Below are 26,182 nucleotides of genomic sequence, written 5' to 3' on the forward strand. Positions count from 1 at the left end.
TGCGGCTTTTATTTTTAATTTTGCTTTTGTATCTGGCGACCAAACCACCAGTGTTTGTTACTGTCATATACAGTGGTACCTCGGGATGCAAACGGGATCTGTTCTGGAGCCCCGTTCGCATCCAGAAGCAAATGTAACTAGCGATAGCATGTCTGCGCACACATGCGCCGCTTTTCGCCGCTTCTGCACATGCGCGTGACATCATTTTGAGGGTCTGCGCATGCGCAAGCGGCAAAACCCGGAAGTAACGCGCTGTTTCTTCCAGGTTGCTGCGGAGCGCAACTCGAATGCGCTCAACATGAAGCATATTCAACCTGAGGCATGACATATATATATATATATATATATAGGCAGAACCCGAATATATTTCTAACGTAGTTGTTTCAAGGGAAACTGCATTGTTATTATTGCTGCTGTTATTTTTAAACACACACACAAACATACAGATGTAGATATACTGTATAAAATTATCGGTAGTTCTTTTTAAACAAATATATCTATATATAATTATTGCTAGTTATTTTAGATAATTATTGTGTGTGTGTGTGTGTGTGTGTGTATGTAATTGTTTAAAATGACTAGCGATAATTATATAAATATTTGTTTAAAAATAGCCATTTTATATATAATATGCAAAATGTGTGTGTATCTATCTACCATTACTTTTAAACAATTTTATATATGTGTGTGTGTGTGTATTTGTTTAAAAACAACAGTAGCAATGACCATAACGCAGTTCCCCCTGAAACAGTTACATTAGAAATATATTGGGTTTCTGCCATTTCGCCTTCGGACTGACTTTCCTTACAACGCAGGCGAAAGGGGCAAATAGCTCAGCCCGTATGGAACTCCGAATCTCGGGGTCGCGGGTTCGACTCCCGACGTCGGACTACAGAAACCTGCCTCGCGAGCGGGTTGGACTAGATGACCCCGGGGTCCCTCCCCCCCCCCAACTGCCCAAGGCAACTCCCCGTAGCCGTTCCCCTCGAGAAGCCCGCAGCGCGTCCCTCTACCCTTTCCCCCCTGCTATCTCTCTAGGGATTTGTTGTCTCGGGAGTTTCCCGCGAAGGCGCCGCTTTCCCCCCTCTTCTCGCGATATTTGGAAAGCGCGCGGTTTTTTTCCCCCGCCCACTCCGCCGGAAGCGCCGCGAGGCGTTCGAAACCCGGCGCGAGTCGGAAGCGGCGGCGCGATGCCCGTGGAGGAGAGCGGCGGAGCCTCGTCCGGGAGCCACGCAGGTGGGGAGCCGCCAAGGGAGGCCGGGCTGCCTCCTCAGGGTCCGGGGGGGGGGAAATGTTTATTGTGGGCTAAGGGGTCCCCTGAGCATGTGCAGAGCGCTCTCCGCCTCGCCCGCCCCCCCCCCGGCAGAAAGCCCGGGAAGAAAAGCCCAGCAGCAGCAGCGCCCTTCTTTTTATCGCTTATTGTGGAGGCGAGGCTGCCCTAGAGCATGTGCAGAGTGCGCTCCCCTCCAAAAAATAAATAGCAAAACAAAAAAACTCGAGAAACTATCCGAGCATCGGCAGCGCACTTATTTTTTCTCATTTATTGTTCTTTGCACGCCGCCATCGCTTTGGCTCGATGGTAGCTTTGGAAGTCTGGAGGAGCTCTATATATGTCGGTATATATAACTAACTAACTAACTATATATATATATATATATATGTATATAGTTAGTTATATATATATATGTATATATATATATATATATATAAAATATAAATCTGTATCTATATCTAAATATATCTATATATATAAATATATCATAAATATATTATATATTATATTATAGTAAGTATATTATATAAATATATATTTATATTTGCTATCTATATATTAAATATAAACATATATCTATATAGATAGGCGACAGGGGGGAAGTCAGAGAGGTGAAAAAAATACGAGGCTGGTGTTGGTTGGTGGGATTTTAACCTCCTTCATGAGGATAAGTAAGAATTTAGCAAAGTAGGGTGCAGCTTTCCTCCCCCCCAAAAAAAAACAAACAAACAGAAAAGTTTGTAGCACTGATCCTCAAGCCAAAATACAACTTTTACTATGCTGCTATTATTTTCCACCTCATTTCGCTTTGTAGCTGGTGACCGGTATCCATTACTTGTTGTTTGTATTGTTCTTCATGAACGCTATATTATAAAGAGACAACAATGGGGGTCAACGGAAGAATTTGGGGAAAAGATGGTGGCAAAGGGATGGAGGTCTTTTAAGATAGAGGATTCAGGAGCTAGAACCAACAAGTACTGTGTTTTATATATGGTGTGTGTGTGTGTGTGTGTGTGTGTGTGTGTGTAACACATAACAAGAAGCAACAGGTACTGTGTGTGTGTGTGTAAATACACACACACATACGCGGGTGGCGCTGTGGGTTAAACCACAGAGCCTAGGACTTGTCGATCAGAAGGTTGGCGGTTCGAATCCCCGCAACGGGGTGAGCTCCCGTTGCTCTGTCCCAGCTCCTGCCAACCTAGCAGTTCGAAATCACATCAAAGTGCAAGTAGATAAATAGGTACCGCTCCGGCGGGAAGGTAAACGGCATTTCCGTGCGCTGCTCTGGTTCGCCAGCAGCGGTTTAGTCATGCTGGCCACATGACCTGGAAGCTGTACGCCGGCTTCCTCGGCCAATAAAGCAAGATGAGCGCCGCAACCCCAGAGTCGGCCATCACTGGACCTAATGGTCAGGGGTCCATTTACATATATATATATATATATATATATATATATATATATATATATATGTGTGTGTGTGTGTGTGTGTGTGTGTGTATACACACACTCTGCTGCCCCCTCCCCCCGGCCTGCTTTTATTTTTGCCCAGGTCAAAGTGTGTCCTAGACCCATGTTAGCGGTTTCCTAGTCATGCTTGTCTTGTGTTTTTGCTCAGGACACCTTCAGGAAGACATGGGTGCAGAAGCTGGAGCCACCGAAATCACAGCAGCGATGCTGCAGGAGGAGAAGCAGCTTGAGGCAGAAGGAATAGAAGAGGAGAGGCAGATAATGGAGAAGGTAAAGTGCGTTTGCTGCAAGTTATCCAAGGAGAGTTTGGGTTTAAGGGGGGTAGAGTATGCAGTTATTAATAAACAACAACCAGAAATCCTTTTATCTGAAGTATTTGTACCCTGCCGTTCCTCGTAAAAACCTTCTGGGCAGCTCGCAGAATAGCCCAAGACATAAACTATACAGTGGCACCTCGGGTTACATACGCTTCAAGTTACATATGCTTCAGGTTACAGACTCCGCTAACCCAGAAATAGTGCTTCAGGTTAAGAACTTTGCTTCAGGATGAGAACAGAAATTGTGCTCCGGCGGCACAGCAGCAGCAGGAGACCCCATTAGCTAAAGTGGTGCTTCAGGTTAAGAACAGTTTCAGGTTAAGAACAGACCTCCAGAACGAATTAAGTACTTAACCTGAGGTACCACTGTATAATAAATAAGAAACACAGCTTGTGTGGAATTAAAAGCAGTCACAGCTGGCTTTGTGACTAGGCTGCAGTCCAAACCAAGGTGATTTTTAGATACTTGTTTCAACTTGTAGGTTGAAAAATTTGCTGTAGGCATTGAAGTGAGCTCCCTTCTACCTGGTACTGGCTTGTTGAAAAATTCCCATAATCTGTTAATCACTTAAGAACCCAAGAAGAGCTGGATCACACCAAAGGCCTGTCTCCCCCATCCGGCATCTGTTTCCCCCGCAGTGGCCACCCAGAGGCCCATGGTAAATCATGTCCTTAGTTGTCACTTGCATGATGGAAATACAGTGGTACCTCAGCTTAAGTACTTAATTTGTTCCGGAGGTCCATTCTTAACCTGAAACTGTTCTTAACCTGAAGCACCACTTTAGCTAATGGGGCCTCCCGCGGCTGCCGCGCCGCCGGAGCGCGATTTCTGTTCTCATCCTGAAGCAAAGTTCTTAACCCGAGGTACTATTTCTGGGTTAGCGGAGTCTGTAACCTGAAGCATATGTAACCTGAAGCGTATGTAACCCGAGGTACCACTGCAGTGGGTCATATCTAGGGCTGTGTGCTCAGAGCTTGCACAATGGGACTTGCATTTTGTCTCTTCCCCCAACCCTCTGAAGCAGATTTCGAGGATTTGCAGGGGCTTCAGAGGAGCGATGAGGAAAGTTCTGTCGCACATGTAGAATTGGAGCATTTGATACAGCGTAAAGTTCTAGGTTATGGGACGCGGGTGGCGCTGTGGGTTAAAAACCACAGAGCCTAGGACTTGCCGATCAGAAGGTCGGCGGTTCTAATCCCCGTGACGGGGTGAGCTCCCGTTGCTCGGTCCCTGCTCCTGCCAACCTAGCAGTTCAAAAGCACATCAAAGTGCAAGTAGATAAATAGGTACCACTCCGGCGGGAAGGTAAACGGCGTTTCCGTGCGCTGCTCTGGTTCGCCAGAAGCGGCTTAGTCATGCTGGCCACATGACCCGGAAGCTGTACGCCGGCTCCCTCTGCCAGTAAAGCCAGATGAGTGCCGCAACCCCAGAGTTGGTCACAACTGGACCTAATGGTCAGGGGTCCCTTTACCTTTTAAAGTTCTAGGTTACTTAAGAACTTTTAAGAGATTAACATAAAAGTGTAGAATGGAGTACCATCTTGTCCCTTCAAACAGCCCCATTTACAGCTACCTCTGAATGTTCTGGTGGGTCCATCACACATGCTCCAAGCAGCCTAATTCTTCAAGCCACTCTTAAATTGAGGATTTTCTTCCCTTCCTGTTCAAGGCAGTGAATGTATTAGAGCTGGTTTAGCAATGTCACCACAACTTACCCAAAATACAGAAACAGAAAAATAAAGGGGCATCGTAAGACATTTTTCCAAGGACAAAATTGTCACAGCCTTTCATTTTCTTAAGATTTTTTGGGACATACCGCCGATATAAATACAGTGGTACCTCAGGTTAAGAACTTAATTCTTTCCAGAGATCCGTTCTTAACCTGAAACTGTTCTTAACCTGAAGCACCACTTTAACGAATGGGGCCTCCCGCTGCCACCGCTGTGTGATTTCTGTTCTCATCCTGAAGTAAAGTTCTTAACCTGAGGTACTATTTCTGGGTTAGCGGAGTCTGTAACCTGAAGCGTCTGTAACCCGAGGTACCACTGTAGTCTGTAACACACCCCTCTTTTTTGACTGAAGTGTCTAGTGCTTAATATAAATTATTCCCTTAAGAAAATAGGTTACTCTGATGGTTCCCCTACTTTCTTGGGCCCTTTTCTCCAAGGATGGAAGAGACGTTTTAAAGAAATGTTTGGCGTTTGCCGTTTCCCTTAAATTTGAAGCCTGGCTAGTAAGCGTGTGTTCAGATGCATCCTGCTTGCTAGGGCTTCCATCATTTAGATTAAGGAAATGTTGGTTAGTGTAATCTGGAACTTTAAAAAGGCCTTACATAAATTGATTGAGGCCGCTCTTCCATCATGACTAGTGCTGTCCTAGAAGGTGATGTTGATTAACCCTTGCACTATGGTTGATATTGTGATCGATTACAGTGGTACCTCAGGTTAAGTACTTAATTCGTTCCGGAGGTCCGTTCTTAACCTGAAGCATCACTTTAGCTAATGGGGCCTCCCGCTGCTGCCGCACCGCTGCTGCACGATTTCTGTTCTCATCCTGAAGCAAAGTTCTTAACCCGAGGCACTATTTCTGGGTTAGCAGAGTCTGTAACCTGAAGCGTATGTAACCTGAAGCGTATGTAACCTGAGGTACCACTGTATTGTAAAATACCACATTTCAGATTTAAATTCATTCAAACTGCCCATCTAATTCTTTGGGGCAAACTCTCCAGAGATTCTTTGAAATAAAATTTGGTTGTGATGAAAGACAACAACAACATTCATCCTTTTAGAAAGAGGAGGAAAAGGCGTCCAACAGCAGCATTATCTCCTTTCATCTTATTAAGGCCTAGGGTTAAGCTGACAAATGCAAGCTTCTCATACTCTTTAACCCTCCTGGTCCTTTTGGATCTCTTGTTTGTATTCCAAAGGCAGGGAATTCAGAGCATAACTACAGCAGGTGCAAAACGAGTAAAACCATGGCTTCTCATCAGGAAACTCTGGGCAGTTTAGTAGTGTGAATTCTCTCAGGTTTAACACAGGTATATTTCCAATACTTCTTGGGGAAAGCTAAAGAAGAGTTGAGTGACCTCGGGTTAATATTGGTTTCCCTTTCTATTGACAATGTGCTGTGCCTTTTAATGGCTTCAATAATACCACACTGAGTTACTGCTGATAATGGCTTCTTGTTTGTCTCCTAGGCTCGCATGTCCTGGGACAGAGACTCAACTGAAATGCGCTACAAGAGGCTTCAACACTTGCTTGAGAAAAGCAACATCTACTCGAAGTTCTTGCTGACCAAAATGGAACAGCAGCAGCTGGAGGTAAGTTGGAAGTGAAGAAATTAGACTTGTGTGTCTGATAAAGTACATTAAAAAAGTAGGCTGATGTGAGCCTCAGGTTCACATGCCTGCCCCTCTGGCTGTGAAGAAGGGTTGAGAACCTTCCAATTGCCTTTATGATTAGCCGCAGTTTGTTTTTTCCTGAATTGAACAATGGTTAGTTTTAAATATTGTTTGTTTGAAACAAGCCTTCAAACAATGGGTTATGAAGCTGGCTTATTGCAGCAAACCATGGTTAATATTTACCAAAGTTTAGAACTCGGGCGTTGATGCAGTTCTCGGACATCTTAGCACAGCCATTGAGAGGTATCCGTAACATTTTGGACACTCAGCATTCATCATAATAAAAATGAAGCTATTTCTATATTTGGTCTCCTTTTTTACTTTTGTAGACGCTTGAAAGTTCAATTCTTACGCATAATTTCAACATCATTCATTTAACACTGGCTCTGAAAGTTGCAAAACAGTACATGAAGCAGGGTAGATTTAGAGTGTTGTTTTAAACTTTTAAGGGACGCGGGTGGCGCTGTGGGTTAAACCACAGAGCCTAGGACTTGCCGATCAGAAAGTCGGTGGTTCGAATCCCCGTGACAGGATGAGCTCCCGTTGCTCGGTCCCTGCTCCTGCCAACCTAGCAGTTCGAAAGCACATCAAAGTGCAAGTAGATAAATAGGTACTGCTCCAGCGGGAAGGTAAACGGCGTTTCCGTGCGCTGCTCTGGTTGTCCAGAAGCGGCTTAGTCATGCTGGCCACATGACCCGGAAGCTGTATGCCGGCTCCCTCGGCCAATAAAGCGAGATGAGTGCCGCAACCCCAGAGTTGGCCACGACTGGACCTAACGGTCAGGGGTCCCTTTACCTTTAAGCTTTTAACAAGTCTGCTGTAAGGTCATTTTAATAATGGAGATAGAATGGTTTGTTTCCCAGTATCACATTTAAATATGTTAAATTCGTTTTGCTGTCCAAACATTCCCTTCGTTCAGATACCCACCTGCCTGCACTATTTCCTCCAGTATTTACAGAATATAGAATGTAGATGCACTGTCTCAAAATGCCACAGTAGTGGTTGAGGCGTAAAACATGCTTGCCTCTTAGTGTAAAGAAATAAAAGGAAACCAATTCTTATTTGCAGAATGGATGTTTCACAGCCATTGGTGGCAAGTGGAATATTTCCTTAATTTGTGGCAACTTTCAGATCTGGACCCTGGATATAAACATGTCAACATAAAATGCCTGTATTGAGGAGTTTAGAGTCTTTTTACTTGCAGTTAATAAGATTGGTAAACTGTTGTGTGCTTTCACCCTTGTTCTTAGGGTGATTGGACATTTAAATCTGTTGCAGTATTTTTCGTCCCAGTTTTAAAATGCTTGAGAGATTTGGTGGATAGAAACATGTGCGTTCTTTTTCTTTAAGGAGCAAAGAAAGAAAGAAAAGCTAGAAAAGAAGAAAGCATCACCAAACACTACAAAGGTAAAATAATTTTCATTTGGGAAATTCTTTTCTTTAGGGAAAGGTTTCTTGGGTGATAGTGGGAGAAAGTTAAGTCCCTGGTTGAAGGAGATAAGAGTGCCTTGGTTACCCAGGTGGAAAATGGGTAATTTGACCCTGTTGTTTCTTTTGGAAGAACCACTGGGGGCTGGAGGAGTCCATAGCCTGTGGGTACTGCTTTTCCTAACTGTGTGTTGGGTTTGAAGCTTGTTGCTGTAGCTGGACTGCTTCTTAACAGCTTCGGTTGGCTAAACCATCTGCTGGAAGACAGAGACTCTACTACTTGAAGACTTCTAGATATGTTCTGTGTAGGGCTGACTTGAGAAAAAAGTATTTCTGAAACCCTTTGGCTATGCAGCATTGGTCATGCACAAGAGTAGACCCATTAAAATTGGTGGGTTGATACTAATTGGCCCTACTCGGAGTGTAACCCTAGGTTTTTTATTTTGTTTGTGTTTTATTTTTTAAAAAGGTCAAATACTGTTTGATACAGCGAAGCAATATTTGTTTTAAAACATATTAAAGAGAGACCCTTGTGTGTACATAAAGTTCTGTTGCAATTGCTGGTATGTTCTCTAGTTTCTGACCATAGTGATGATGATGATGATGATGATGATGATGATGATGATGATTTTGAAGATCATTGGAGCAACTACCTATACCCTTTTGCACTAAAGTATACTTTGGAAAACGGCGTTTCCGTGCACTGCTCTGGTTCGCCAGAAGCGGCTTAAGTCATGCTGGCCACATGACCCGGAAGCTGTCTGCGGACAAACGCTGGCTCCCTCGAACTATAGAGCGAGATGAGCACCGCAACCCCAGAGTCGTCCGCGACTGGACCTAACGGTCAGGGGTTCCTTTACCTTTATACTTTGGAAATAGTTTGTGGCCAGGTTTTTATGTAAAATAATAGAGAAGAATTGTTTGCAGCAGTGATTTCATCATTCTTAAGTTTGTTAATGGTTTTGTCCTAAATGCTTTGCTTCAGAATGAAAATGATGGAAGAGAAGGCAAATTGGGTAAGACTTAACACATTCTTTAAAAAAAACCTGTTGTGTTTTTGCTGTTAAAAGTTCAGCTGCTGATTCCTGTCCAATATTTTGTTGCAGCTACAAAAAAGAAGAGAGCCAGAGAAGACGAAACCTACAGTATTTCGGAAGTCATATCGAAAGAGGTAAATAGCTAGGGTGAAAATCCACCAAGGTTATTGAGTGATTTTCATGGCTATGTGGAGATTTTTCGTGATGCAAGCCTGTCCGGTAAACAACTCTGAATTTTCAGTTAGGTAGAATCTTTACAATATCTGTTTTAAAGGCACAATGAGTTGAAAGGGAAACCCATGTTATCATGGAGAACAGAAAAGGTTTTCAGTGGATATCACCATTTACTTTAATACAAGGTACTGCTCCTGATGCATTCTGATTTGGGTAGAAGAACTGGCATTCTTAAAATACAAGCATAGCTGGGATTTGATCCACTTGCCTCAGGAGGTGCTGTCTGTACCTGGAGGGAGCCTAAAATGCCATTTTGTTTCTTCCTCCTACCTGCATGCACGGGCATGTTCCCAGGCAGCGCAACAGGATGTTGAAGCTATGAGCAGCCTCGGCATGCCTCCATAACCCTGTCAAGGCATCCCTTGCTACTCCCTGTGTCATGGAGCAACGTTAGCTAAGCAGAGAGAGAAAAGAGGATATGGAGGAGGAGGAGGAGGGCAGGGCATCTCTGAGAAGGGAAGATAAGAGCAACCTGACATGGATAATAATAGAGGGGTAATAACCTCACTCCTCAAATCTTTATGAAGAGTGCAAGGCAGAAGCACATGAGCCACGGACTCAATACTGACATCTCCACAGGGACATAACCGTTTTCCTAGTGGAATTTTTTGAAATCGACCCTCAAAGTACAGCCAAGGTCAATATATTCAGTCTTGCGAAAATGAAAGCGCACCTGTATTTTGGAATTGTTAAATTTCGCAAATAGGGTGTCAAAATGACTAGGTAGAAAATAATCATACCATGGTCAAAATTTCCTTATTGTGGCCAGATAATTCTGTCACTCGATATCATATAGGCACTGTCTAGTTAAATTATTTGCTTTACTGAAGCCCAGGGTTAGTAACTGTTGTGGTGATGAACCAGAAAAGTAAAGCTTTTGGTTGACAATTTTAGTCCCAAGCGCTCTCATGACAACCTGGCACTACTAAAGGTAGTAGATCAGTGGGGTTTAAATTTAGGCGAAGCCAAAAATTTAATGTCCTACGCCAAATCTGTAATTCGACAGAGGGGAGGTTAGCCTCTAAGTGCAATGAAGCATTTGGAAGACAGGATGGAACAGAAAAAAATTGCCCTATATAAAACGGTAGGATCGCTGTGGAGTTTGGGGTACAGGAGTGCTTGATGGTGCTTCATTCTCATTAGTCGTCTTGCACCTGCCCTCGCTGGCCACAGGCAGATGGCTTCACTTGCAGAACAGGTTTTTCTGAACCCTTTAAAACACTCTGCTTATCAGGAGATGTCGTTCCAGTAGCTCTAACCGCACTGGCAGCAGCAATAACTGCTTCAGACGGCACAAGAAAACTGATGGTACTTAGCTCCGCATGCTGTTCTCTTCCAGTGTTTGTATTTCTGAGAGAACTTTTTCGGAGCGCTTTAGGCCAGAGCTTTCCAATCTGTGTGTCACGACAAACGAGTGTGTCGGCTGCAGCGTGTGGATATGTCATAGGAGTGTTCCCCACACTCCTCCCGGGGCTGGAAAGGGTTTAGTTTAACCTCTGGTTTGCTAATAAAACTGAATCACCGTGTCTAAAAAGTGTGTCACGTTTGGAGAGCTCTGCTTTAGGCCTTCTTACAAACAGGCACAAGCCCTTCTCATTGGAGGTTTAGAATCTGTTCCATATTTGCAGTCTGCTTTGTCTGGTATTCCTGGACTCCTGGGGGGGGGTACTATTGTCTTGTTGTCCTTCTACCTCAGGGGTCAGCAAACTTTTTCAGCAGGAGGCCAGTCGGCTGTCCCTCAGACCTTGTGGGGGCCGGACTATATTTTGAGGGGGGGGGGGGAAATGAACGAATTCCTATGCCCCATAAATAACCCAGAGATGCATTTTAAATAAAAGGACACATTCTACTCATGGAAAAACACGCTGATTCCCAGACCGTCTGCAGGCTGGATTTAGAAGGCGATTGGGCTGGATCCGGCCCCAGGGCCTTAGTTTGCCTACCCATTTTCTACCTGTTCCACAGGGATGAAGTTAGTCCTACTTTCATGTCATTTCACAGGTGTATTTCTCAGCCTCTTCAGAGGTCTTCCTATGTGTACCCCTGCCATATGAAGGGAGGCAGAAGTCCTTCTAATCGGTGTCTTTTTTAGTGTTCCAAACAAACAGGTTTTGCAAACTAAGCTGCTGATTAGTTGTTTCATCTGCCAGAAAGGAGACTTTTGTGCTGCATTTTCATGTGTGGGTTTTTTAAAAAGCGTTTGGATTTTAATAGTCATTTTTACTCTGTTTTGTAGGCTGCCCAGGACCATATAAATTTAGTAAAAGTAGCAATGCACTCCTCCCCTCCCCAGATTTTAGCTAAGGCTTAATGAAATTTTGCTTCCATGATCTAGGTTAGGGGCACAGTGTCCCATAGGAAGACAAACACTGTGACAAAAGTATTGGCTGGATGTGGTGAGTGATGAACACCCACATTCTTTTGCTAACTGGAATCGTGAGTGCTCGCATGGAGTAAATATTGTAGATGTGCATTAGCATGCTCAGCAGTGATTCTATATATTATACTGTATATGGATGGTGTGTGTGAATTATATTCATGTTGTGTTAGATGTGTATGCCCTTCATTTCCTCCCACCTGGCCTTTTAATATCCTTTTTGTTAATGCACTGTGGAATTTTATGTTGAGAAGTTCATTTTAAGTTGTCAACAAATGATTTCATTGTTGTACGCTCTCTTTTTTTGGCAGGAAATCTTGTCGGCAGCAAAGAAAAGCAGAGTTGAAAATCAGGTATATCAGCTTTGCTTAAATCTTGTTTGTAAATACTGATTGCCTTGGAGTTACATGTTTCGTATCAGAGCCTCATGTTTCGGTACATAAATGAGCATGGCGCAGCAGCCTTTTGCTTGTTTCTGAAATTTCCTTTAACAACTGTGAAGATGGATTTATTACATATCAAAGAAAAGTAGCTAGAGGAGAATCTAAACTGGATTATTTTTAAGCTATTTGGTCTAAAGACCTGTCAATACAACAGAGAAAGGAACATAGAAACTCCACCCTTCCAATGGTTCAATTAAGTTTGTGGAGAGGATATATTTTAGAAGATTCGGATAAAGTGACATTTTGATGACTTGGATTGTGATGATAAAAGATGCAGCACATGAATTCATGCCTATTCCCTTTTCTTTATCCGTTTTAGTTTTCCTCCTCCCATTTTGTATCATAATGTTTGATGGTGTTTGTATTTTGCCTTCATTTATAAATTCGTAGCAAGTTTGTGAAATATCTGCCTATAAACGTCCTTCTGCAGAATGAAAGCTCTCCTCCAAAACTATGTACAGAAGAACTCCAGAATAACGGGGACTCAAATAGCATCATCAAGGACAGACTAGCACAGGCGGTGCGTAACACTGCCAAGCAGTTTGTCGACCCAGTACGGAAATTTAACGGGCAGCCCGTGCCTTTTCAACAGCCCAAGCTCTTCACTGGAGGAATAATGAGGTGGTACCAAGTTGAAGGCATGGAATGGCTTAGGGTAAGGATTTAACTTGACTCAAAAACTTATTCTTTGTGTTATAGAAGAGTAAAGGAAGCCATGTTTCCAGTTGGCTAGATCTTTGGTGCAGTCGCTTGCAGTTAGCAAGTACTTGTGATACTGATCTCAAACATTACAGTGGTACCTCGGGTTACATACGCTTCAGGTTACAGACTCCGCTAACCCAGAAATATTACCTTGGGTTAAGAACTTTGCTTCAGAATGAGAACAGAAATCGTTCTCCGGCGGCGCGGCAGCAGGAGGCCTCATTAGCTAAAGTGGTGCTTCAGGTTAAGAACAGTTTCAGGTTAAGAACGGACCTCCGGAACGAATTAAGTACGTAACCAGAGGTACCACTGTAGTCTGATCCAAAATCAGTCATACGTGGAATAGATCCATGGAAGGCAGTGGGCTTAATTTCAGTGGATCTACTTCTGAGTTTGACTTAGCTGGATAAAAAAGTAAATGACCCCTGGACAGTTAAGTCCAGTCAAATGCGACTGGGGTTGTGGCACTCATCTCGCTTTCAGACTGAGGGAGCCGGTGTTTGTCCACAGACAGCTTTCCAGGTCATGTGGCCAGCATGACTAAACAGCTTCTGGCGCAACGGAAGCAAGAGCGCATGGAAATGCCGTTTACCTTGCCGATGCAGCGGTACCTGTTTATCTACTTGCACTGGCGCGCTTTCGAACTGCTAGGTTGGCAGGAGCTGGGGCAGAGCAACGGGAGCTCACCCCTTTGCAGGGATTCAAACTGCCAACCTTCTGATCAGCAAGCCCAAGAGGCTCAGTGGTTTAGACTACAGCGCCACCCGCACCCCTTTTTAGCTGGATATCACCCATTTCCTTCATGGCTTCACTTTTTCTGTCCCATAAGCTCCTTAAATCTGCCTGTGACGAACAGAACACTTTAACAGTGGTGGACCTGGGTACTGTGGGGCTCTATACAAGGGCAAAATTTGGCGCACCCCCCCCCCAGCCCTTGAGCTGTCTTCCCAAAGGCAGTTAAAGAGGTGCTGGGCTTGGGGAACCCAAACTGCGAAAGCACTAACTAGGCTTTGGGGAGGAGGAGAGAGGACTCTAGGACCCTTCCCAGATTGTGCGCAATGCTCTTGGTTGTTTAGTCGTGTCCGACTCTTTGTGACCCCATGGACCAGAGCACACCAGGCACTCCTATCTTCCACTGCCTCCCGCAGTTTGGTCAAATTCATGCTGGTAGCTTTGAGAACACTGTCCAACCATCTCGTCCTCTGTCATCCCCTTCTCCTTGTGCCCTCCATCTTTCCCAACATCAGGGTCTTTTCCAGGGAATCTTCTCTTCTCAGGAGGTGGCCAAAGTATTGGAGCCTCAGCTTCAGGACCTGTCCCTCCAGTGAGCACTCAGGGCTGATTTCCTTAAGAATGGATAGGTTTGATCTTCTTGCAGTCCATGGGACTCTCAAGAGTCTCCTCCAGCACCATAATTCAAAAGCATCAATACACTGCCCTAAATCTGCCCCTAACTTGACCACAATTCATGCACCATTCCCCACGATGCCTAAGAAGCTTTTAACTGAGGTTTGATGGTAGTTCCTGACTTAACAGTAATGGCGGCTGTTCCATTTCCGGCGGATGCTGCTTCTAGAGACTTGGATATTGAGTAAATGGAAACTGAAAGCAGCTAAGCAGCTCTAAAGCATGGTTTGCCTGTACATCGGAAGCTCAGTCCAATAATCACCGTTACCAATATTAAGTAATTCTTGAAAACAATAGGCTACACTCGTGAAAGAGCATTAACTGGATTGTAAATACAAAAAATTTTTTTCCTTCCAGTAGCACCTTAAAGACCAACTAAGTTAGTTCTTGGTATGAGCTTTCGTGTGCATGCACACTTCTTCAGATACCAGATATTCTTCAGATACCAGATATTCAGATACCTGAAGATATTCTTCAGGTATCTGAAGAAGTGTGCATGCACACGAAAGCTCATACCAAGAACTAACTTAGTTGGTCTTTAAGGTGCTACTGGAAGGAAAAAATTTTTTTGTTTTGACTATGGCAGACCAACACGGCTACCTATCTGTAACTGGATTGTAAATGTTGGGCAAGTCGAATTTCAATGATATCCATTAATCGGGTGTAAAGAAAATGTTTTTCTCTCTCTCTTGTATGCAGATGCTCTGGGAGAACGGCATCAATGGCATTTTGGCTGATGAAATGGGCTTAGGCAAGACAATCCAATGTATCGCAACGATAGCATTGATGATAGAGAGAGGGGTCACTGGGCCATTTCTGGTATGTGGGCCCCTGTCCACGCTTCCTAACTGGATGGCAGAATTCAGAAGGTTTACTCCTAAGGTAAAAAATGACTTTTAAAGTAATGGAACAAACCTCTTTTTTATGAGAGGACCACATCCTGCCTTGCAGGGGGGGTTGGACCAGATGACACTTGAGGCCCTTTCCAACTCTACAATTCTGTGATTTCCCGGGGGAACTTTTAGCCACTTCCGAGGCTTCTGGAATTGGTCTGTATGTGTGTTAAGGAGCTTTGCCAAGCAGTTGCAATGATGGCATAAGAACTGGGTTTGCTTAAAACGACAGCCTTGGAACAAGGTCCATTCATTTCAAGAACTTCCAATCCAACTAGTGTATTGCAGTCATAGACCAGCAGTTTTTTCAAGCTCTTAATAAATTATTTTGTGCTAGTTCTTAAGGCAGGCATATCCAAAGTCTGCTTTGGGGCCCAATTCGGCCCTCCAGCCGGTTTTATCAGGCCCCTGTGGCAGTTCATTCATTTATTACTGTCCAATCCTTTAAAAAGGTCAATAAACCTTGGGGGGAAATCCCCCAAAAGAAGCTCTTCAATCCTAAAAAAAGCTCAACTTTGGTCGGCCCTCATGCATGTTCACTTCCATCAAATTTGGCCCTCTTTGAAAAATGTTTGGGCACCCCTGTCTTTAGGGCTTTAAATGTCTTATTTGTTAATGAGGATGTGAGGGGCGACAGAGGAGGTGTTGGAGACATGGAAGAGGACCGTAACATTTAGTCAAATTAGTTAAACTAAAAGACTGACTAAAATATTCCCCTGATTGGACAGCACATTGAAAACACTGACTTTTTAAAATACTTTAAACTGTAGGTAATAAGTACCATCTTACCGAAGCATCGCCGTCTGTGTTACCTGCTTTTCTTTGCTATTGTTGAAGACGTTAACCTTATAATAATTGGTACTGGTGGTTGTTGCTTTAACCCTGTTTCCCAAACATATGGAGAGAATGCCTAAATAAATCTTACTTCCGGGTGCTGCTGAGCTGTTTTGGGGAAATCGTGTTGAGAGTTCCCCTTAAGGGTTTTTCTTGTTCGTTTCTGCAAACGTTAGGATTCCTCTCAGCTTGCTTGATACCTCCCTCATGCATGAATGGGGGGTTTTTTTGGGGGGGAGGGTTTGGCTACATAAGCAAATTACATTCACATCCTGAACTTTGGATACGGAGGAAGTATTGGGGGAATTAATGGCGTTTTAATACTGTACCCATGGCGTTTACATAGGATTTGGTTGACACTTTTGTTTTTAAAAAAATGATTTTAGGTTCCTATAATGCTGTATCACGGGACCCAGCAAGAACGGCGTTCGTTGGTTCATAAAATCCGAAAGAGAGATGGCTCTCTGAATGTCCATCCTGTGGTCATTACTTCTTTTGAAATAGCTATGAGAGACAGAAATGCCCTTCAGGTGCGTAAGAAAATGCTATTCCATAAGTATGGTCACTCTTGGTCCTTGACAGAACCGCAGCTGATGCTATGTGTGAATTAGGAGGGGTCATTAAGTGTTGAAGGCTCAAAGTTATCAGTCTTGTGGAAGGTGGACAGAATAAAATGGCATCATTGTACCAATAAAAAAAAGTAAAGGTAGAGGACCCCTGACTTTAAGTCCAGTCGCGAATGACTCTGGGGTTGCGGCGCTCATCTCGCTTTACTGGCCGAGGGAGCCGGCATACAGCTTCTGGGTCATGTGGCCAGCATGACTAAGCCGCTTCTGGCAAACCAGAGCAGCGCATGGAAACGCCGTTTACCTTCCCACCGGAGCGGTACCTATTTATCTACTTGCACTTTGACGTGCTTTCGAACTGCTGGGTTGGCAGGAGCTACGACAGCAATGGGAGCTCACCCCGTCGCGGGGATTCGAACCGCCGACCTTCTGATCAGCAAGCCCTGGGCTCTGTGGTTTAGACCACAGCGCCACCTGCGTCCAAAGCTACTGAAGAAACGGCACGTATGGCAAATGATGAGTTGTGTTGCTACCTGTGGTAATCACTGCAGCAGTGCTGCATATAAACTACAGACGCACTGAGGACAAAGTTTAAATTTACAGCAACTGTTTATAGCGAAAGACCGCCTCACCTCATACGAACATGCCCAGATTCTGAGTTGTTTGGGGGAGCCTTTTTCTTGGTCGCCCCACCCTCGCAGGTGTACTTGGTAGGGATGTGGAAGAGGGCCTACTTGGTGGTGGTCCCTCCTAGATTACTTTGGACTCCCTCCCTGGAGAAGCTAGACTGGCTCCCTCCTTGTTGTCTTTCTGCCAGCAGGTGAAGGCCTTGGTCCAATAGGCTTATGGGAACTGACTGCTTTTAATGAAAGGGCTGTTGCCATGCTGGTTTTATTGCAATTATCTGTATGCTTTTAATAGAACTTAATATATTTTATCCTATTAATGCTTAATTGTTTGTCAATGATAGGGGGGAAACAATGTTTTTATTTGTTCTGGTTTTTATCTGTAAGCCTCCTTGAGTCCCTGTCAGGGGGAATGGCGGGGTATAAATAAATATATAATAATAGTGGCTGTCTCTATTAGTATTATAACATGCTAAATTATGTTTTAATTGCTCTAAGTAATGAGTCTCATGATTTTCTCTTTTAGAAAACAGAATAAAGCAATATAAAAGCTATGGCAAATTGCTAATATATCACAGCTAACTAATCCAGTCACTATCCTTTTTTGGGAAAGTGTGCAATGGACAGATTGACACAAATGAAAAGTATATTTTAAAAAGTATGCTTTTTCCCCTTTGCTTGTTGGAAATTTTGAATTTCCACTTCTACTGGAGGGGAATCGTCTCTTAACACAATACACACAGTAAGAGAGAATGATGATGAAAAGCTATAAGCCCTGTTTGACATCTATTAGCTTTTGGTGGAAAAGAAGGGCATATGGATGGATGGTTGTTGTTTTTTTACGTAACCAGTGACTTCTCTTCTCCAGAACTTGTACTGGAAATACCTGATAGTGGATGAAGGACACAGGATTAAGAATATGAATTGCCGCCTTATACGGGAATTAAAACAGTTTCGCACTGACAATAAACTTCTGTTAACTGGAACTCCCTTGCAAAACAACTTATCTGAGCTTTGGTCCCTGCTTAATTTTCTGCTTCCTGATGTGTTTGATGACTTGAAAAGGTAGGCAGTGAACTCTCCCTGCCCCCCATGTTAAAATATAATATAGCAAATTTCTGAAGTTTGGTAAATGGCCGACAATCCCAGACAAACTTCTAATACCTGAAAATAAATATATATCTTCAGCAAAGCAGGCTATTCTTACATAGATTGCTCCCACTGCTCTTTCCAGCAGACGGGGTTATGTTAAGAGGCACTTTCTGTAGGAAGAAGCCACTTCCGTTTTTGGCCCTGTTTGGCTCCAAAGCACAATGGCATTTTGTCACATGGCAAAGTATCCTGACTTTCCCTTTCCACCCTTCTGTGGAATAGTTGACGGGCTCTTCCTTGAAGACTACCGTATTTTTCGCTCTGTAAGACGCACCAGACCACAAGACGCACCTAGTTTTTGGAGGAGGAAAACAAGAAAAAAAATATTCTGAATCTCAGAAGCCAGAACAGCAAGAGAGATCGCTGCGCAGTGAAAGCAGCAATCCCTCTTGCTGTTCTGACTTCTGGGATAGCTGCGTAGCCTGCATTCACTCCATAAGATGCACACACGTTTCCCCTTACTTTTTAGGAGGGAAAAAGTGAGTCTTATAGAGCAAAAAATACGGTAATCAGTAACTTCATTTTGTCCAAAATGCAGCTGGCAGATCACTGGCTGGGATTCTCATGCCCCCCCCCTTAAAACAGCTGCCCTGGTTGTCAGTTGGTTTTCAGGCCCAATTAATCATTCAAAGCCATAAAGAGCCCAAATACCTGAAATTCTGCCCCCTTCCCTACAGACCCTGTCGGGTGCGGAGATTGGCAGAGACAGCCCCCTTTCTGTAGTTCACTCCTGCAAAGACATTCCCTTGACGAACCATAATTCTCAGATCCCGAGCTTTCATTTAAAGACAGGCAGACTTCCTGGTATTTATAGGACTTTAGATGTGAAGTTCTGTTTTAATTCCTTGCGGAAAAACTAGCCTGCTTCCCTGTTTCAGTGCTTTATTTGTCCAGCTCCCTAAAATAAATAAATTCTGCAGGTCCGGGCATTCAGAGATTTGGGAGCACAGTATAAACTTATCCTGAAATTACCTTATTATGCATGTTTAGTTTTTTAAACTGTGTAACGTTAAGCTAATATTTTATCCAGTAATTGTAGGTTTTGCTTCACATAGGTTTTCAGGAAATGTACTTTCCCCATCCTGAAACTCTGGTTAATGCTGCATGCAAGGATTTGGGTGTGTAGTGGATATTCTTATGGAAGAATATATTATTGCACTTGCAGGGGGTTTAATTTTCGGTGTTGAATTCAGTGCCTTGATTATCAAATTTCTAGATTTTAAGAGGTGTAGAAGCTTTTATTTCAAGGAAGGGGTGAGGATTGAGCAGTTTCAGCTCCCCGCATTCCTCTTTTTACCTCCCTTAACAAGCCGAGTAAATTAAGGCAGCAGCAAATACGTTCAAATTTGGATAATCTATACAGGCCTTTGCTTTCTTCAGCACAGAACCCACCTGCACATCTCCCCAGTTCTTAAATTTGTCTCCCAATTTTGTTTTCTTCACCACAGCTTTGAGTCCTGGTTTGACATCACTAGTATATCGGAAATAGCAGAAGACATTGTTGCTAAGGAAAGAGAACAGAACATCTTGCATATGCTGCATCAGGTCTGTTCCGATTGCTTAAAGTGAGCGAATCGTCTGAATGGTAGCCTGTTGGGTCTGTTGAAGCAAAAACATCTTGTGGCATCTTTGACAAACTTCGTATGACGCACACAAATTCAAACGCAAATGCCACTATAACTGTTAGTCTTTGTTGGGCCTCAACTTTGGATTAGCCTCACTAAACAGATTCAGCTGGTACTGACTTTTGATTCCTTTTGGACACTACGAGTATTAAATTTTCTAAAATGCTTGGCTTTAATGGTAAATTTTTACAGTTGTACTAATTTTTGGTGTGTGCTTGTATTGCATCTTTATTTTGCCTTAACCTTATGTGTGCCTAAATATGTATACAAATTTTGGGAGCCTGGGGGCGGGATGGAAGCGGCCCATGGACTGGGGGTTGGGAACCAGGTGTGCAGCCTGGGAGTCATTTTGGACTCACAGCTGTCCATGGAGGCGCAGGTTAATTCTGTGTCCAGGGCAGCTGTCTACCAGCTCCATCTGGTATGCAGGCTGAGACCCTCCCTGCCTGCGGACTGTCTCGCCAGAGTGGTGCATGCTCTAGTTATCTCCCACTTGGACTACTGCAATGCGCTCTACGTGGGGCTACCTTTGAAGGTGACCCGGAAACTGCAATTAATCCAGAATGCGGCAGCTAGACTGGTGACTGGGAGTGGCCGCCGGGACTACATAACACCGGTCCTGAGAGATCTGCATTGGCTCCAAGTACATTTCCGAGCACAATTCAAAGTGTTGATGCTGACCTTTAAAGCCCTAAACGGCCTCGGTCCTGTATACCTGAAGGAGCGTTTCCACCCCCATCGTTCTGCCTGGACACTGAGATCCAGCGCCGAGGGCCTTCTGGCGGTTCCCTCATTGCGAGAAGTGAGGTTACAGGGAATCAGACAGAGGGCCTTCTCGGTAGTGGCACCTGCCCTGTGGAATGCCCTCCCTTCAGATGTGAAGGAAATAAGCAGCTATCTTCTTTTTAAAAGACATCTGAAGGCAGCCCTCTTTAGGGAAGTTTTTAATATTTAATGCTGTATTGTTTTTAACACTTGATTGGAAGCCGCCCAGAGTGGCTGGGGAAACTCAGCCAGATGGGCGGGGTATTTTTTATTATTGTTGTTGTTGTTGTTGTTGTTGTTAAAAGTTCCTTGTGAGTCTTCGCTTTTATTCAGTGTTGATCACGTCTACTGGGCTCCATGGGATGTAAGAGCGTACCGGGGTACAAGTACAACCTTTTCCTGCAGCTACACATAATACATACTTCATAGTCCAGTGCAGGACATGATACCCTTTGAAAATAGTCATCTTTCCCCTGTTTTCTTTCCCTTCATAGGCAAAAAATACTTACGTAAGTTGCGTTGTGTGGGCTGTTATTATAATGGTGAATACAGAGGAGTGCTTCACTTTACCAAGGGAGATTTAGCATACGGTTAAACTTGCGTTTTATATTTATCAAAACCAGAAGTGCTGTGCCTTTTAAAAAAGCTTTTTGAGTATTATGCGTCATATATATATGCCCAATGCCATTATCGGACAAACAAGCATAACACTTCACATGGCAGTGTGCAGGAACCCCGTCTTTGTATATTGTTGTGTTTCCCTTTCGAGCCAGCAGCGTTCTATTATTTAAGCTTGAGTTGCTGGAAACTTTCATATTTGAAACTTTTTTCAACTCTAGATTTTGACCCCTTTCTTGCTGAGACGACTGAAATTGGATATCGCTCTAGAAGTTCCTCCCAAACGTGAAGTTGTAGTCTACGCGCCCCTGGTCAAGAAGCAAGAAACTTTCTACAGTGCCATTATAAACAAGACCATTCGAAAGCTGCTGGGAAACAGTCAGGTGCGTGCTGTGATGCCCAGGTTATCCTAATCATATCAACCTACATTTTGGCCTCAAATCAGTTTATTTTGGCCTCTGCAACTGCAGATGGGATGCCTTTCTGTTTCTGAAGACATTCATTTTAAAAAAAACATGTTGCATGTGACTGTGAAATTTGAGCAAAACACTAGAGCAAAGGTTCTCAAAATAAGAGAATGTGAATATTGTGTGCATTTCTGCTAAAGAAAAACTCAAATGGTGCTTGTTTTCATCTATTATATGGAATGTTCAAAAGGTTTGTTCTGTTTTTTGTTTTTGTTTTTTGTCACTGAACAGAGTCAGAAACAAGTTAATAAAACCTATTTTATTATCACAGCTGCTTTTTGGTTTTTTCCCAACGCATCACACTGAACTGTAGCAATGTTTTCTGCTATTTAGGAAGAAGCTGTTGAGCTGAGCTCTACAGGCCGGCCAAAGCGGCGCAGTCGGAAGGTGGCTAGTTACCGTGAGCTTGATGAAGATGATTTTCCTGATCGACTGGAGCAGATGATAGCCGAAATGCAAGAGGAAGTTGAAAAAGAGAGGTACTTATCTAACCATGGCTTGTGTATTTGCACTTAAACTGGTGGCATATACAAAGAACCATCACAGTAGAGAGTTGGAGAATAAACTGTCTCTTGTACAGATGATTGAGCAGTCCTTTACTTACCTTATCTCTGAATCCAGAGACAGCATCACCAATACAGTGGTATCTCTGGTTAAGAACTTAATTCATTCCTAAGGTCCGTTCTTAACCTGAAGCACCACTTTAGCTAATGGGGCGTACCGCTGCACGATTTCTGTTCTCATCCTGAAGCAAAGTTCTTAACCCAAGGTACTATTTCTGGGTTAGCGGAGTCTGTAACCTGAAGCGTCTGTAACCTGAGGTACCACTGTATCAGGAAGAACTTTCTGACACTAAGAGCTGTTGGGGTAGCAGAACGGGCTCCCCCGGGAGGTGTTGGCTATCCTTCCTTGGAGATTCTTAAGCACAGGTTGGATGGCCAGCTGTCATGGATGATCTATTTGAGATTCCTGCATTGCAGAGAGTTGGGATAACATGCACATTTCATGCTAGAGATCGCGGTCTTGAATCCAGGAGACAGCCTCTCGTCCCCCACAAGCAGGGGCATCTGGTTTTTTTTAAAAAAATAATTTTTATTAACTGGCCAATCACATCAAATTAAATCACATCGCATAAATTCCAAATTACAAAGCCAATTTTTAAAATTTTGTTGGGGGAACCCATACTTCAAAATTCAAAGGGGGATTCAGATCATCTTATTACTGCGTTAATGTCCAAATCAGTCCCAGTCAGTCCAAACAAAGTTCATAATTCTATCCAGCCTTATCTTGGTGTTTCCACATCATATCTTGTTCATATAATTTCTCTTTTTCCTTTACGATCTCTTCTGTTAGTCTCCTTAAGCCGATAGCAAGTATAATAATCCTGTGTGGATTTCCCTTTCCTCCACTAAGTCCAGATGGTTTCCATATATCTCCTTCGTAGATAACATCACTCTTTCCATCGTAAATTTTGGCATTTGTCGCTCTTAAGTCCCACCGAGGAGTTGATCCGCGATATGTAAACAACTCTATTTCTCTCTTTCTCCTCCCAGACCCAAGAGCTCCAACAATGCCTCCCAAAATGGCGACGGCATTTTTAACTGCGTCATTCCAAAACTCTTAGCTTTCCAGCTTCATCTTGAAACATTGCTTTGGATCGAAAGTTTATCTCCACACAGCCTTAAATCCACAGCTTAAGTCCTTAATTTCTGACTCGTTAGGGGAGGGGATTCTTGTTAAATCACATAGAAAAAAGGGAAGGCAGGTTTCCCCCCCCCCAGTCATTTGTCGTACCGTATTTTGACGTATCTTCTCATATTTTATTCTTGTCTTGTTATCAGAGATCTCTTCTGTCAGCAGTCTTTACTCCCCTTTTTCCTTGAAGCATGTGCAATTAATCTCGTCCAAATTGTTTCTTTTAAAGATCCTTGCAACTAGCGGCGCAAATCAGGGACGGCGTCCAGGAGTGCCGGAATCCCACAGGAGGGCTTTGTGCCTAGTGCCCCCACCCCCACAAATTCGGGGGTGGTATAGGGCACAGCAGGCAAGGGCCGTCCCCCCCACAATCCTGGGGGGGTTACGGAGGCTAATTACCCCCATCATAGCCTCCAAATTACCTCGTGTGGGTCGGAGAGATGTTATTGTCAGCCATCTTCCGATGCGCCACCTAGTGGCCCCCCCAAGCAGGGGCATCTGAGCTCAACGTGCAGACTCGCTGCATGAGCCATCCAGCCTTTTCAGGCCACCCTTCCCCCAAGCCGACATTTTTGAATAAGTCAGTGCAGAAATCATAGAATCGTAGAACTGTAGAGTTGGAAGGGACCACAAGAGTCATCTAGTCCAACCCCCTGCAGTGCAGGAATCTTTTGCCCAATGTGGGGCTAGAACCCACAGCCCTGAAATTAAGAGTCTCGTGCTCTTCCAACTGAACTATTAAGAAGGTAAAATGAAGAACTTACTGAATAAATTAAATTATTGAGCACACCAGTCTCATGCATGCAGTAGCCAGTGTCCCCAGATTCCTGGACTTCAGTTAAACCCAGGTGTAAATTCTCCCTTGAGGTTTTTTCAGATCAGGAAGTGTGAGCAGCCAGGGAGGCTGCAGAACTTTGGAGAAATAGAAAGAAAAGCAGAGGGCTCTTTTGCAGGGGAAGAACACTTTTAAGGAAAATGGAGAACAGTTTTCAGAGTATAGAACTAGCCCTTTTCTACCATTTCCCCAGTTCTTACACATGCAACGCAGGGCACATGCACACACACACCCCACCTTTTGTTTCTCTCTCAAGTCCAAAGCTAATGAGAACTCCGGAGTAGAATTCTTGCACTTTAAAGAATATCAACCTTTTTAATTTTTGTAACCTTTCTCCAGGGCTGGAAACCAAATTGAGACATTTCTGGAGCAGGCAGCCTTCTAGCCCCGTGTTTTATTGAAAGGTCCATTGCTTTGCAATCAACATTGACCAGTTTCCCCTGCTATTGCCACCAAGGCTCAGTGCCCTTATTTCACACTCAGAATCCATCCCAGCAGGCTGCCCCCTCCATCCCTTTTCTGCTAGCACACTTGGTTTCTGTGCTCCCAGCAGAGGAAGGAAGACCAGTCTTCGGCCTGTTTGATGGAATGCATTTTTTGCTATCTTGCTCAGAGGCTGGTATCTCTTCGCTGTGGCTCTACAGCCATTGTGAAAACAGAGGCTGCTAGCAACGTAGTATCTTTTTGTGGGCTTAGCTAGATTACAGCTGTAGTTTGCATTGTCGTTTGATTCCATCTTGCTTATAAACTCGCTTGTCGTTTGCAAGGCCAGTAATAGAAATGAGCACGCCGTTGGATTCAGAAATCAACCTGAAGTTGCAGAACATTATGATGTTACTGAGGAAGTGTTGCAACCACCCATACCTTATTGAATATCCATTGGACGCTGCCACCCAGCAGTTTAAGGTAATTCCTCCCATCGCTTACTTAGAAGGCCTTTTGTTCATTCCAGTATTGTTTGAAGGGCTTTGCCTGATGGCATCGCAGTTTGATTTGCATTGAACAGTTCGCTCTCGTGAATGAAGTGGGTGAAGAGCAGTCAAAAGACTCATGTCAGGACTTTGAAAGGGAACCCGAGAGCTTCCTTACATCCCACAACTTCTCTCGTCTTCCAGCCACCTTTGCACACTATGCAAAGAATTGCTGGCGCCGCCATTAGTCCAACCACAAGATTATTGCACGCCCAGCGGGTAGGGCAGTCTATAGAGGAGGCTGTGGCATTGATGCTCAGTTGAAAATGCCCAAGGCCACCGTTTGAGGGAAGCTACAGTGATGCCTCGCAAGACGAAAAGAATCCGTTCTGCGAGTCTCTTCGTCTAGCGGTTTTTTCGTCTTGCGAAGCAAGCCCATTGACGGATTAGCGCTATTAGCGGCTTTTAGCGGATAAGCGGCTTAGCGGCTTAGAAAAAGGGGGGGAAGGGAAAAAACCCTGCAGGAACTCCCAAGACATTTTTGTCTTGCGAAGCAAGCCCATAGGAGATTCGTTTTGCGAAGCACCTCCAAAACGGTAAACTCTTTCGGCTAGCGAGTTTTCCGTCTTGCGAGGCATTCGTCTTGCGGGGCACCACTGTACACTATTGTATCGCTCCCTCTTATTTGCCTTTGCTTGTGTGCAAAAGTTATTTGCTAGGAGATAATAGGATCCTAACCTCACTGGAGTAGTTTCCTATAATACAGAACTTTGCCCTAACCTAGAAACTCTGTGTGTGTGTGTGTGTGTGTGTGTGTGTGTGTGTGTTTAACCATACATTTCGTTACTTGGGTTATCTTCCCACCCATTCTTTAAAAAGAACAGAACCCAGAAAATCAAGACACGCTGACTTTGATTTATTGTATTGGAAGGTTCAAACATTTCAGCATTTAACTTTGAGTCCAATCGGTTGTCCTTTCGATACTTTCTTCAACATTTCTTATAATTTTGGGCCCATTACAAGAAAGAAGAACACTCAAACAGTGCACTGTGTTTTATACATAGCTTTTATTGGTGGTGGTTTAGACTTCAGAGGCTTTCTTTCCAA

At 43.8% G+C, this 26,182-nt stretch overlaps 1 protein-coding gene across 1 annotated transcript in view; it reads left to right on the plus strand.

The window, feature by feature from the left end:
* Window positions 1-1,124: 1,124 nt before the first annotated feature.
* The window catches only part of HELLS (helicase, lymphoid specific), a 34,806-nt gene continuing 9,748 nt past the window's right edge, over window positions 1,125-26,182 (plus strand). The window contains exons 1-15 of the mRNA XM_053387812.1: window positions 1,125-1,236; window positions 2,892-3,013; window positions 6,257-6,379; window positions 7,811-7,867; window positions 8,874-8,904; window positions 8,995-9,059; window positions 11,848-11,889; window positions 12,410-12,634; window positions 14,788-14,970; window positions 16,202-16,345; window positions 17,876-18,072; window positions 19,608-19,704; window positions 21,389-21,550; window positions 21,968-22,113; window positions 24,932-25,070. Coding sequence (XP_053243787.1) covers window positions 1,191-1,236; window positions 2,892-3,013; window positions 6,257-6,379; window positions 7,811-7,867; window positions 8,874-8,904; window positions 8,995-9,059; window positions 11,848-11,889; window positions 12,410-12,634; window positions 14,788-14,970; window positions 16,202-16,345; window positions 17,876-18,072; window positions 19,608-19,704; window positions 21,389-21,550; window positions 21,968-22,113; window positions 24,932-25,070 — 1,779 coding nt within the window. The 5' untranslated portion in view covers window positions 1,125-1,190. The remainder of the gene's footprint in view (window positions 1,237-2,891; window positions 3,014-6,256; window positions 6,380-7,810; window positions 7,868-8,873; window positions 8,905-8,994; window positions 9,060-11,847; window positions 11,890-12,409; window positions 12,635-14,787; window positions 14,971-16,201; window positions 16,346-17,875; window positions 18,073-19,607; window positions 19,705-21,388; window positions 21,551-21,967; window positions 22,114-24,931; window positions 25,071-26,182) is intronic.

Source organism: Podarcis raffonei, chromosome 5 (genome assembly GCF_027172205.1).
Source record: "Podarcis raffonei isolate rPodRaf1 chromosome 5, rPodRaf1.pri, whole genome shotgun sequence".
Taxonomy (NCBI): Eukaryota; Metazoa; Chordata; class Lepidosauria; order Squamata; family Lacertidae; genus Podarcis; species Podarcis raffonei.